The sequence below is a fragment of the Buteo buteo genome, chromosome 5 (genome assembly GCF_964188355.1).
Source record: "Buteo buteo chromosome 5, bButBut1.hap1.1, whole genome shotgun sequence".
NCBI classification, from domain to species: domain Eukaryota; kingdom Metazoa; phylum Chordata; class Aves; order Accipitriformes; family Accipitridae; genus Buteo; species Buteo buteo.
In genome coordinates this window covers 19,616,431-19,630,007 of record NC_134175.1, presented here as the reverse complement: position 1 = coordinate 19,630,007, position 13,577 = coordinate 19,616,431, and the positions used below count along the sequence as shown (strand labels likewise).

The window sequence follows — 13,577 nt, the reverse complement described above, 5'->3', positions numbered from 1 at the left end:
AATTGCAGGCTGGGGATTAGCAAGAATCTTTCAGTGGGACTTTGCTTCTGAAAACAAACAGCTGATGCTGGAATTCCTGGGATTTTTCTAGGGCTGTAAGTTTAAAATTGCAAACTAACATGATTTTCTGCTAAAAGATCAGGTCATAAAACCGTGCTTTACTTGTACTTACTGAAATTTTCTTACTGGTTCAAATCACAACCAGAAAATCAATTAAAACTAGAATTTAGTAAAACCTAATAGCATTGGTTTGAACTTGTAAATAAAGACTGTCCAAGGTGCAGAATATACAGCCTGGTGAAAATCTCAATTGGATCACTAATAGTGTCACTGAAAGCACTTGTTAGGTGGGAAAAAACAAACAAAACACACACCAGAAAACCCCAACCTTATCTCCCCCTGCAAACCATGCTTTGCATTTTTAGATGCAGTTAAATGCATTGCCTAATTTGAGAATACTGTCTCTAGTCATCTTTAATCTAGTCTAATGGCTTGTTAGTGCAAATCTCTACTTGGTTGCCATGCAAAGAATTTCCTACTCTACAAAAAACTGACATACAGAATGTTGTCAGATTTATTAAGTGTGGCATGAATGGAAATGGAAGGAATCAATGATCATGCTCTATTATTTTAGAGTCAATTGTATTAGTCATTAATTTGCACTATTTACTATTGATTAAACGTTGATATTGTTGGGTAATGAAGGGGAGCATGTGATATGTGCATGAAGTACCTTATATCCAAGCCAGTAAGCCCAAATAACAGCAATAGCATGTTTATTTCTAGCCTCCTCCTTCAGTCGTCTCAGTTCCCTTCGCGCCTGTGATGCATTTGAAAATGGGATATAGAAAAGCTTAGGAAAGAAAAGGTTACTGCAAGTTCCCAATGGTGCAAGAAAGAAAGAAAGAAACCAGTCACTACAAACAGCAAATATTAAAGCGTGTCCCAGCTTCCCAGACTGCACCAGCTAAAACATGTTAGCAGCAAAGAGAAAAAAAAACACCAAAAAACCAGCAGTTTAAGGCACTGAAAATATTCCCAGATAACTTTATTCTGAAGGGCCTTCTTCATTCCATGTAGAGACAATTAAGTGCACAATTTGTTGCCATTTTCTTACCTGGGTACCATGCCAGTAAGCGGCAATTATTGTGGCAGCCTCATTACAACGCTTCTGATGCTTAAGTTCCCGAAGAAGTTTCCGAGCCTGTGAACAATTGAAAATATTATTTTATTAAAAAAATAACCATAATTTCTGAATGAATTTAAACTAAGGCATTGCAACCTGTAAATCCAGGCAAAACGAAAAAACAATGTCTCCAAATCCCCAAGCAAATAAATTCATAAACGCCATGCAGGCTAACATTCGATGTTCTAGGGAAGATTCTGTGCACAAGGGAGAGCTTGGGACTGGCAGTTCAGGGGATCTTAGTTCAATGTTCATTTTTCTCCCAGATTTGCTGCTTCACCTGAGGTATCTATATGTCTGTGTGTACAATGGCAACAATACTTTTCCTCCACACACTATGTGTCTTATCCATTTAGACTGCAATAAAGAATAAATCACAAGTAAATTGCCAGGCTTTAGATCACACTAAAGGCTGCTGTCATGCCAGGCTTTTATCCGTGGCAGTGCTACCACAAAAGAGCGTGTTCTCCAATGACAAACAGAAAACCATAACTCAAGGCGAGATGATGCTTTTACCCAATTTTCTTCAAATAATCCTCATGGGAAAAGACAGTACATCAATAATTAGACTGAAAGGGTATTTTTAACTCATTTAAACAAAATAATAAGGACAAAGTAAAAATATCACAAAAAATAGTAAAATCAAATTATGCTAGCTTATTGCTGGCAAACTTTAAAACCTTCTGGGCAGGAGAGGGCTGCTAACACCTATAGCTAGTAACTGCAGCCCCTTCCTTCACTGTCTGGCAGGAAGGGAACTGACTCCAGAATTAAAGGCACTTCTCTCTTCCTGAAATAGAGGGGAAAGGCACATTTAGTGGGGTGGAGAAAGGTTAATAAGAAAACAAGCAGCCCAGGGACATTTTTTCTGAAGCTAGACAGCAGTAGTTGCTTTAGGCACCGTGGATGCTTTCATTGAGCCATTAACCTAATTTTTACCTCTTATTACAGAATCACCCCTGAAGTCTCTACTATGGCTGCAGGATTATCCCTTCACAAAGTACAAACCTCTCAGAAGAAACAAAGTTGTAGCAAACTGAGGCAGAGGACAAGCAAACAGTGATAACGTACTTGCTCAACACAAGTTGAGTACAGTACACTTTCACCCCTCTGCTTAGCACACGGAGGAGAATTGAAGAATTAACCCAAGTAACATACTGCCCAGGTGACCCAAACTCTTTATTTTAAGCCTGCTTTCAATTTTGTTCATTCTTTGAGAATCCCGTTAACCGTAAAATAACTGCCAACCACAACTTTCTTCTTCCAAATCAGTCCAACTTTATAGTTTTCATAAGCCCAGTGACAGAGTCCTGGACCATCCTGCTCTGGAGCTGCCAGGCTGCCCGGTTAGCACATACCTAGGTCTGCTCTGAACGCCACACTCACTCATTCATACTCCAGCCCACATAAAGAGGGCACCTCTCTCCAAATTCTCTGGCAGAAGACGGCCCAAGGATAACCCAGTAGTTTAGTGTGGTCCCAGCCTTCCACTTGCACCATTTGCAGGGGTTTATAGCCCAGGCTGCATGCAGATATCCCAAACTCACCTCTTCCACTGCAAACATGAGCATTTAACAACACCTACAGCACAGCCACAGCTCAATGGACAGAAGGCATGAAAGTTGGGAGGCTCAGTGCCCTTGGAGTATATTTTCTGACCTGCTCCTTACCTCACGATGCACACATAGCCACAGTGACGGGAAACTCACCTTCCACCCTCTGATGTAAGACTGTACTATAATAGCCGAACTCTTTATCTTCTGATACTTTTTTTGTTGCTGTATTGGAAATAAATGTGATGCTTAGAACAGAATATTGCAACTCTAAAGTATTGTATAATAAAATTTTCATTACTAACATCTGAAAATATGATTAAGGATACAAGCACTAAATGTAAAAAGTGAACAATTTTTGACCAAGCACATGAGAGTGTAGATTCTGTGTTCAACTCAAGGGGAAATAAAGCACATCAACAATGCTGCATGGACAATGTCACTCTCTGTTTACAGAAACACTAAGTTCATGGTCAGCAGCACAAAAGTGACACGGATTAAATACTAACAGTAACAGCTTTATTTGTCTTTCCCACCAACAGAGTAGCATACAAACCATCACAAATGCTCAGGTTTGTTGGCTAAGCTTTTTACCATCTTTTCATAATACTTGCACTGTTTCTATTACCCACAGTCCCTTTCTAATACCAAATGCTGATGATAACTTAGGAACAGGAAAAAAGAAAACCCATGGATTCCTGAATGACATGCTGGAATATTATCCAAGTATGCCAGTTTGAACAATAAATTTCCTGGACAGCAGAGCATTTTCCTTCTAAAAAGCTCAGTTCTCCAGCAGACCAGTGGTTACTATAATACTAAGTGAACAACAGTTGACAGACTTTGCGACAAGGCTTTTAGACTTCACACTCAGCCGACTCACTCAGTTGCAGCGAACATCTCTGCGAGCAAGCTAGAGGGAATGCCCTCTAGGCCACATTCATGCCATGACTGACATCCGTCATGCCTTGCAAGGGAACAGACAGGCAAGTGTCTGCCAGATCCTTTAGCCAAGCTTCCAGCACAAAGAGTTGTCAAAAAGCTTTGTTCATGCAAGGGATTCCTTATGAAGCCTTCCAAATCACACTGTATAACAGTCATTTTGGGTTGGGAGAATGGTGCCCTCCATCTACATGAAGAGGCTGAGGAAATCTCTCTGTCGTCACCCATAAGTAATTCTGAGGGTCTTGCTATGACTTCATCCTGCATTCAAAGACAACTGCTACCATGTTTCACCAATAAAGGTATACAGTTAAGAAATCAATGATGTGAACTTGGTCACGTATTTGTTTTCATTTCTTTACATTAAAAGTTGTGCCAATCTAGCTGTGGTAACTCCATTTTTATTTCATTAAGATGGTATGAGATCATGATGAAGCCATATGGGCACAATGCAATTCTGTAATGATGCTGTTTGTAGAAATGGTGCATTCAATCACAGAAGTTCAGTGAGAGGGGTTTTTACAGTAAAAGAGCACTTATTCATACTTTTTCCAAATGATCTATACTTCTTTCTAATTATCCATGATAACTGAACCAAACACTAATGGCTTTCAAGATGATAAACAGAAGTGCTTGTCAACTGAAAAACAGTGATTGTCAATTCTGCAACTTGCACTTTAAGATGATGCTTTCTTTCTGTATATTTTATCAAGCTTTCCGATAGGCACACAATAACAAAATGCAGTTGAGATGTTTAAGAATTCTTTTAAAACTCAAAAACAATAAATCTTTTTTTATCATATAAGTCAATGTTATTTACTAAGTGATGAAAAGACATGAGAGAGTCATATTACAGTACTGTTCCATTCATGATACAGAATACCCAATCTACAGATTTGAAACTGTTTTAGAACTGTATCAACAACAATATTGAACTACGACTCTCATGAACTATAATTAAAATAGATCCCTGGGATCCTCCCAAGCAGCATTCTTGAGCCTCAAATACAAAGGTTCCAAATAAGGCAAACATACAAAAAGCCTTAGGAATGACTGAATTCCACATGTATATTACTGAACATTTTTTACACATTAACCATATGTTTTGAAAGCTCTGTAAGGGCCAGACAGCACAGCATTTTAGCTGAATGAAAAAGACTCTTCCCAGCTGGGCCACAAAATCCTAAAGGACTCTGGTGAGCTTTTTAATTATTTAAGCACAAGCACAATGTAAACACTTAATAGTGGTCTACAGAAAACTACATTTTCTTTATTCACATTACTGGTACTTAAACACTAACATAAAATTGTGTTTTTTCAATATTCCTCCACACATATCAAGGAAAAATATTGTATGAGGTTTCTATCAAATATCATATCAAGGTTATATGAAAATATGTATTAAACAATGAAAAGAACCCCCCATTTAGTAAAGGATAGCATCTTACTGCATATCTCCTGTACCAGGAAGCAATCACAATCTGGCTTTTTTTCATTAACAAGAAGCGTGTGCGACACTTCCAGCCTCTATAAATCTTCTCAATGAGAGTAGCCAAGTCCTCCAACCGCTGCTTTCTCAGATCTTCTAGTTTGAAGAGCTGGGGGTGTGAAGTTTTTTAGGGTTTTATTTGACATTGGAAGAAAAACAGCAGGGGAGAAGAGACCAGAAAAAAACCCTATAAGCACAGCTATTGTAAGAGGAATCTCTCCTTTATTCAAGTCACCCTTCAGACACCTTTTGGTTTATTCACCTCCAGAGCTATAGGCAGATACATCAGGAAGGTTTGTGGCAGACACACTGTCACAAGTCAGTGCACAGAAGTTACATTAAATTTAGGCTGACAGCTATTGTGTAGAGTCTTGATTCACACCAATTTTAACAGGTCTAACACTAAAAAGTGCCTTTTAAAATGCTGTATTACACAGCAATATATCAAAGCACTGTATCTAGAAAAATCTGTAGTAACCACCTAGTGAATTATGCAGTTCATAACAGGCTATCCTCATGAAAGATGGCTTGATTTTGCAGGAGACATTTCTCACTTACCGTTCTTGGGTTGCGGATGAATATCTTTGATCTACCAAATGAAAATTCTTCTTCAGGGATTTCCAATTCATTAAACAGTACCTCTACTCCAGCCCTAATAAGAAGTGAACGAGTTTAACAAACAGGACCCGCAGCTCTAAAACTTCTTAGTTTACATATTCACAGATTAATTTATGGAAAGTATATGAAAGCATATTTTAAATTCTTAAATAGTGCTTGACATAAGAAGATTGAAAACCTAACTAATTTATTCAATGGTTATTTAGCTAAAGGCAAGAATAATCCCTGTAAAGATTAAGAATAATTTGATGAAAAAAGAGCAATTCTACTTAACAGCATCCGCAATGGCCTATTTTTTCCTCTTACATCTATAATGATTTTACTTAAAACAAACAAACAAAAAAGAAACTAAAAAGGGCTCTCACACTAATGTCAAAATGTGGAACAAAGATTGATGAGTTTGACAAATGCTAATGTTCCACATTCTACCAACCGCATTTTATAAATGTCAACAAAGAAGAAAAGACAGCAATTGCACAGATCTTTGTGATGATTGTAACAATGCTACCGTTATCAATACTGCACTTCTACCATTATCTTGATAACCTAAAGATTTAAATTGTAGCTAAAGATATTAATCTATTATGAAAGAAATTTAAATCGTGCTATTGGTGGCCATGTGTAATAAGAATTAAGAGAGGCTCATTCGCCTACCCAAGACGTTATCTTTAAAAATCCATGTGAATCCTATGCAATTTAAAATTATATATTTAATACAATTGATTTGCAAGAGGTATTATCTCATAGTTGTTCACCAATCATTATGTAAAATTATTCCTGAAAGGACAGAGGAAGATCACGTGACTGTCTTCAAATAATTGGGTGTTCGTACACTTTGAAAGTTGGTTATTAAAGATAAGCATCCTCCTGATCATTCCAGACCTCTTAGTCATCTTTATTCCACTCCAGTATTTCTCTCTCTCTCCACCCCCCTTTCTTTCAGGCCCAAATCAGTAAAGGCTACAATATATTCTAGAAACTATGTGCTCTCCTTGCTCACATGCAAATCTTTTCCATTAAGTAGACCAGTTCATCACTAAAGTAATCTCCTTTGCCAAGGAACTGTAATTTTTAGCCTACTGAAAAGTATAGGTTTCCCAGTAAATGAACTCATCCAAAATCTGGAACGAGATGCTAAGGAGCAACATACAGGTAAAACATTTGAGCCACACTGGCCTACTTTTTAATTTACTTCTAAAATACTTGAAAGTTCATTAAATTAAAAAAAAAAAAAAACAACTTAAAAAAGTCAGAACATGTGGAAGATAATAATTTCAACCATTGGAACAGGACAGGTCAGAATACTGATGTTTTCCTACCTGGCTGGCCCTCTCCAGTGGGGCCATGTCTGCTTACACAACATCTTGTACCTTTCCAGGCAAGGCTCGTACGCCTGCCTGAATGCGTAACCTGCCCTTCTGACCCGGACGTTCTCGAGAAGACCAAGGTAGCGGATCTGGTGGCACACCAGGGCATCATTGAAAATGTGTGCAGCCTTTTTGTCATTTGGTTTGATGCATCTGGAAAGGGAAGCGAACAGGGACACTTGTTTGCAGCCCTGTACATGTCAACAACAATTATTGTGTGTTTGAACCATAGATTTCAAGAGTTTATCCTTGGATATAAAGATTTTTTTTTTTAACTTCGCCAAACTTAAATTCACCAAAGCTTTGCCACAGGGTAATATACCTGATATAGTTTGGATTTTTTGTCTGAAGATTTTTCATCAGGGTAGCAACTGAAGCCTTGAACTGTGAACCTGCTGTTGGTGGTCTCTTTAGATTGATCTTAGCGGGGTTACCTTCTGGGAACAACGCTTTGATAAGAGAGTGATTGGCCTTCCACATGGCCTGGGAGAGGTCACGGTACAGAAGATCATTATTTTTGTCAACAAATCCTTCCACCTGGTACATAACCTGAACAATACAGAAGAGACTCATCAGAGCATGTTTTGAACTATAACATAGGCCAGTTCAAAATTGACCCAAGAAATTGATTTCTCCTTCTTTCTCACTATCCAAAACAAACAAAAGACATTTCAGCTCTCGTTTTAAATTTGACATTTGGAAGACTTTTTGTTGGATAAAATTTCTGCGAACACGCTACCTAAGAAACATGCATTTTCTCATACTGCTAACAGTTCCTTGTGCTGATCAATTCTGGTTTCTAAAATGAAAAAACCTGTTCTTCTGTGATAACTCTGATACACCACCACTTGCCAATACTCCAAAACAATCTTTTTATGGCTGACAAGAAGTTTTCTCCCTCTCTTTTGAATGACAACAGCAAAAACACCCTTTCCCTTCAAAGTACTAATGCTTATGTTATTTGCCTAACTAAAACAAGATATGAAATACCACCTCTTGATAGTGCAGCAGCAAGCAGCTATCTGTGAAGTCCTCAGGGGACTGTCATTTTAAAGGACTTTTACCAGGAAAACAGTCCAACAACAACAAGCATGAATGCAAAGCTCTGACCTGCAGCTGGAGACCCAGGAGGCATCCAAGGGAACTTCATCATGTAGATATCGGATTGCTACTGGCTTTTTTAATTTTTAAGGGTAGGGAATTTAGTTTGATTAATTGTGACAAGTCATCTGGCTGGTAATACAGATTCTTCAGCTTCATAGTTTCTCAGTTCTGTGTAGGTATGTACTATGTACACAGAATATTGAATAAAACTAATACTGACATAGCCATATTTTACACAACAGCAAGCAACTGGGAACTCAGGCAGCATTTTTCTTTGGAGTGCATGTTTCTGTTTCTGACAGGTGTCGTAAATGCCACCGCTGAAAAAACTGTTCATATGAACTTGCTTGTATTTCATAAAAGGAGAGTCAAACTTTTGTTGTCCAGTGACTAGATCACAATGTTCTCAGCTGAGGATGGAAAAACAACATTTGTCCCAAAATAGGAAGAATCCACTGATTGCTCTGCTGGGTAAATGAATGCCAGTAACAATCGAAGACCCTCACTGTCTGCTAAGACACAACCTGTTTGCAGTTTCTCAAAGTACCGGGGGTATTTTCAACTCGCTTTGACTTTTGACAACCAAAGAAATATCTAAGAATTAATCCCTGACAGATTATGTCCAATTACAAAATCTTCTTGGCAAAAACATAACAAAGTTAACAAATGGCTGCCTCAAAGGCTGAAAGTATGACATTTCCAGCACTATTCTGAATAAGCAAATTATTGAGCTATTCAAAATTGTAAGGCTGAGAAAATGCTAAAAACTAGGGAAGTATTACACAGTCCTAGGAAAATGAAACACTTTCCAAATATTTTTTCCTCTGTGAAATTAACAGTTCAGCAGCTTCAAACAAGAGGTATAGTTTTAACCCCTACGTTTACTTTTAATTTTTTTAAAAATTGTCTTCTTTTTACAAAATTAATTATTTTGATTTTCATTAATAAAGTCATACTGAATTACACATCAAAAACTATCAGACTTGTATTTATTCATACTGCTTATGTTCTAAAAAGCAAACCATTTGCAAGTCCTCTGTATAGCTTTCTCTTCCATCTGTTTAAACACACAGACTGTCAAAATAAACTCAGTGCCTTCAAATGTACAAAACCTCCACTTTCTCATCAACATGACTAAGGACTTCAGCTAGTTCAGTTGCAAAGAACATGTCTTCCAAAATATCCTGCCTTCAGATATGTGTGAATTTTTGTCATTCTAAACAACGTTGTATTTCCAGAGACCTAGCAGCACAAGCAGTTCACCACCAAAGCATGTGGGACATCTTTCTCCTCTGATGAAAGGAGAGCTGCCCTTGATTTCAGCTAGAGCAGCATGATCTCTGAAAACCTTCCAGCCCAAATCACAAATCTTAGGCTTAAGATGAAAAAGATTAACACAGGACTGGATTCTTTGATTAACTGTTAACTCAAGCAATTCCTCTCCATTACTGTAACATCATTTAATGGACGAAGGAGCCTCCCCACGTACTCCCTTGCTTCCCCAGGTACCTTGCCAGCGTAATGCTGAATCCTGAAGCAGCTGTGAGGCAAGGAGGTGTCGTTGAGGAACCGGGAGCACTTGCTCATCCTGCTCTCAAAGTGCTGGTGAGTGGCACAGACTTGGTTCAGTTTTTCTAAAAAGGTGTCATCGGTAACAGTTCCTGGTCTCAGGCATTCTTCGTCTAGCATAGCCAGGATTCCAGTTTGGTTCTGAAGATTCAAGACAAGAGCTTTAGTGTTTGTTTCCATCACACTTCCATCTAGGCATAAAAAGGAGACTGCTCTCTCTTGTTTGACTTCTGCTACCCAGAAACCATTCTTCAAGCCATCTCAAAGCTTGGCTCTTTTCATCATCCCCCTTTCCAACAGACTTTTCGTATCCACGTTTTTGTAAGACTGCTTCTGAGATCTGAATCTTGAACTTCATGTTGGAATTTCATGTCATTTACTCAGCCTGTAGAAACTCCAACTTAACTGAAAGTACCCAGTTTATGGGTAAAACCAGCAGACATTTTATGCTAATGGTAAGAACTGTTTTTTTCCCGTTGTTAAGCGATTTTATCTTTCTTGCTGTGCTAAGTCCATAGGAAGTCCTGTTAATAGATACAAGTACTTTTTGTACCTAAAGTACGCAGTAACAAGTCGTTGAGTTTCCTAGTTTCCATATAAAAAGAAATGTTATTTACAATGCAGCATGTGATATCTGCTATAGAACACAGCACTAAATGTAAACATTTAAGAGTTGTTTGGTTTGTTGGTTTTTAGTTTGGGTTTTTGGGTTTTTTTGGGGGGGGTTGTTCCCCCCCGCCCCCCCATAGGTGCTGCTGAACATTTCTAACAAAGTAACATATAGCCTCATAAAAAAAATTTTTTTTAGTAAAATAAACTTTTACCATACAAAATGAGATGACTAATACAAGTGGCTTGTTTTATAAAATCAAAGTGCATGAGGATGTGTATGAACTTAACAGCTAAATTCAATCCATGCACTAAAAAAATTATTCAGAGAGATTCTTGGATATAACTTACATTTTCTATTAGGTCACAAATTATAGCATTGTTGAAATACTCAATATGAGTCCATTCAATCCCCTGTAAGAAAAAATAAATAAATGTATGAACAGGAAAATAATTGAGGGAGCTTTTCCTCTAGGCAATTTAAATTATATTCCAGTTAACTAAGATATTACTTTCAAATTTAATTCTATATGCTTACCAATTTTTTATTTACTAAGAAAGAAATGCAATCACCTACTACTAACATTATCTGTGCAAAATGACTGTCCTTGAGCGGCTGCCAAACTCGTTCTCCATTCCTTTCCCCCACCCGTGTCAGCTTCCCATGCACTCCCCTGGCCCCCTGCCAGGCTCCTCCAGCCACACACCCACCGCAGCACCGCTCTGCCCACGCTCCCACTGGTTATAAGGAAATAAGCCCATTTCACTGCAAGCATCTGAGATCAAAATTTCTAAGCTCTTAGTTGTTGGGGTTTTTTAAATGAGAGGAAGAAAGAGGGCTAAATTTAGATGAGACCATCTGAAAAATCCAGAGTCTGGCTGTTGTTCAGATATTCCTAATATCCTAATTTTTTTCAAAACTTCCAGGATGAGATGCCAATGCATCAGGAGGTAACACTGGTAGGGCAAAGGACAGGAAAAAGACAATATTAATTTTATTCTTAACTTGCTTTCTGTGGTGCTTCTTACAGTTTAGTTTTTTTCAGAGCATTTGAAATATCATTCAAGAACCAAACTGCAGTAATGAAGAGTTTCACCACTGAATGCAAAAAGACATGCCCAAACTTCATATTATCCTCAGGATTATAAGGCAGGAACTTTATTTATTTTTTAAAACATTTATACAGCAAGATGGTATTAACCAATTTGAGTAGACAGTGTATGCCAGTCTCTACAGCTGTGAGCTGGTGTTTTGTCTGAGCTCTGTGTATCATGGGGAGTACTGCTAAAACCTATTAAAGCTTTAACTTGATGTTCACTCACAGAATAACATCAAACACCAGAGTGTGGGCTCCAAAGCACATCTTAAATTTATCCATAGAGCTCACACAGCTCCCTTCAATACTTAACTGAAAGCAAACTAGAACCAAAAATCTATTTGCAGTTTCTTTCATCTTGCACACTATGGTTTTACCCACCCAATACCTTTTTGCAACAGGATTAGCTGCGGCCGCTGCTGGGGTGTATCCCAGACACTACTGTGTAATCCAAAACACAGGCTGTAAGGTAATGGCACTAATACCAGAAAGTGCTATTAGTCTTCTAATAAATGAATTAGCCCTTGCTCAGAACTGCCAGTCATTGTTGCTAATGAATGAGAGCTGGCTCTGGTTTTTACCTGAAGAGCTCATAATGTGAAACAAAAACAAACCCAACTTTTTTTGCTTCACGTAGCTACCACGCAGTCCTACACAAACGTGCTCCATGCCAGGCCTGTGGTCAAAAAGTGACCTGAGAAGAGATTCCAGCATGCGTGCCTGTGTATCTTTACAGGGCCAAACGGGAAGGGGAGAGGATAAGGAAAGATCCACTCAAGTATTACCTCTCGGATGTATTCCTCCTGCTCTTCTTTGAGGGTGAGTTCAATGAAGATCTGCTGCAACTTCTCATTACAGTAGTTGATAATGAATTGTTCAAAGCTGTTGTCCTGCCAGATAAAACATGTTTGCACTTGCTGTTGTGTAAACACCCTGGAACTCAGCTGGAGTAAGTTACTGCAGTAGCTGCAAGTCAACAAGCTGCTTTATTAACTACTTCTTCCAGTTTTGTGATGTGATGGTTGGAGTAATGTTTTATTGAGACTGGTTTGGAAATTTTAGACCAAATGCTCCCCTGAGGCTTTCTCCACTGGGGGGGACAAAAACTCTGTAGGCTGTATTCATGATGCCTCTGTATCGATTCCTTGGGACAAGTCATAAGGGCACCTGTGGTGCCAGGGAATAAACAACAAAAGTTTTGCCTGCACTAGTCTGTCCCCATATGTAAAATGTAGTCTCCTGAAGGTTCTGATAAATGAAATTATGACAGTAGCATTACCTCTTTTCCACTCAGTAGCCAACAAAGTATCCTATTTCACTACAGATCGAGGCCCAAGCTGCTATTCTGGTTACAGCTGAGCCTGGGTTAAGAGATTATTGGCTCCAGAGGTCAATCTCCCTGCCAACAAACTGTTCATGTAATTGCCCCCTGAAATTATGGGAATTAAAAGAAATTTATCAACCAAAAGTCCTCTAAAAGGCTAATTCATATAAAACTGGGTTAGGGAGCAAGCATGCGTGTGACCCTTTGCAGAAGGGCCCGGGGAGCGGAGCAGACCCCAGAAGGAGGGGTGGGCAGCAGGACGGCTGGTCAGTGACTGCAGCCACCGCAGCCCACTCCATCGCAGCTGCAGGAGCAGGGCTGTGGCAGCACAGCAGCACGCTTCCAGGGCGACACGTGTCAGCATCAGAAATGATGGCCGCAGCAAGCCCCTAAATACCACAGGTAAAGCCCTCGCACACTCGAGTCAACTGAAGTTTTACTGCTAACATCACCAGGGCCAGGACTGCAGCATAAATGCTCTGGTTCAGCACTTCATCTCCATTATCTGAAATGAGTGCAGTTTGGAGGCCACGTGCCCATTCTGAGGACCGGTTTAAAATGCCCCTTTCAAAGAAAAAGGGAAGAGCAGCTTCACTGGTTTTTTCCAGTGCTTGAAAGAGTCATTAATATTCTAAGAATTCCTTACATGTATCTGCAGAAACAACTGCAATCAAAAGGAATTTTGGATATCTGCTGCTGGTCTTCTCTTCTCGGCTTCG

At 39.0% G+C, this 13,577-nt stretch overlaps 1 protein-coding gene across 3 annotated transcripts in view; it reads right to left on the bottom strand.

The window, feature by feature from the left end:
- The window catches only part of MYO1B (myosin IB), a 113,324-nt gene that overhangs the window by 18,128 nt on the left and 81,619 nt on the right, over nucleotides 1-13,577 (bottom strand). For 2 of the 3 annotated variants that reach the window (XM_075028018.1, XM_075028019.1), the window contains exons 14-22: nucleotides 12,320-12,424; nucleotides 10,789-10,851; nucleotides 9,769-9,969; nucleotides 7,478-7,704; nucleotides 7,108-7,308; nucleotides 5,729-5,822; nucleotides 5,130-5,279; nucleotides 2,896-2,964; nucleotides 1,118-1,204 (exon numbers count right to left, since the gene is read on the bottom strand). In XM_075028018.1, coding sequence (XP_074884119.1) covers nucleotides 1,118-1,204; nucleotides 2,896-2,964; nucleotides 5,130-5,279; nucleotides 5,729-5,822; nucleotides 7,108-7,308; nucleotides 7,478-7,704; nucleotides 9,769-9,969; nucleotides 10,789-10,851; nucleotides 12,320-12,424 — 1,197 coding nt within the window. Of the gene's footprint in view, nucleotides 1-733; nucleotides 821-1,117; nucleotides 1,205-2,895; nucleotides 2,965-5,129; nucleotides 5,280-5,728; nucleotides 5,823-7,107; nucleotides 7,309-7,477; nucleotides 7,705-9,768; nucleotides 9,970-10,788; nucleotides 10,852-12,319; nucleotides 12,425-13,577 lie in introns of all 3 variants that reach the window. The other variant, XM_075028017.1, reaches the window with a different exon arrangement.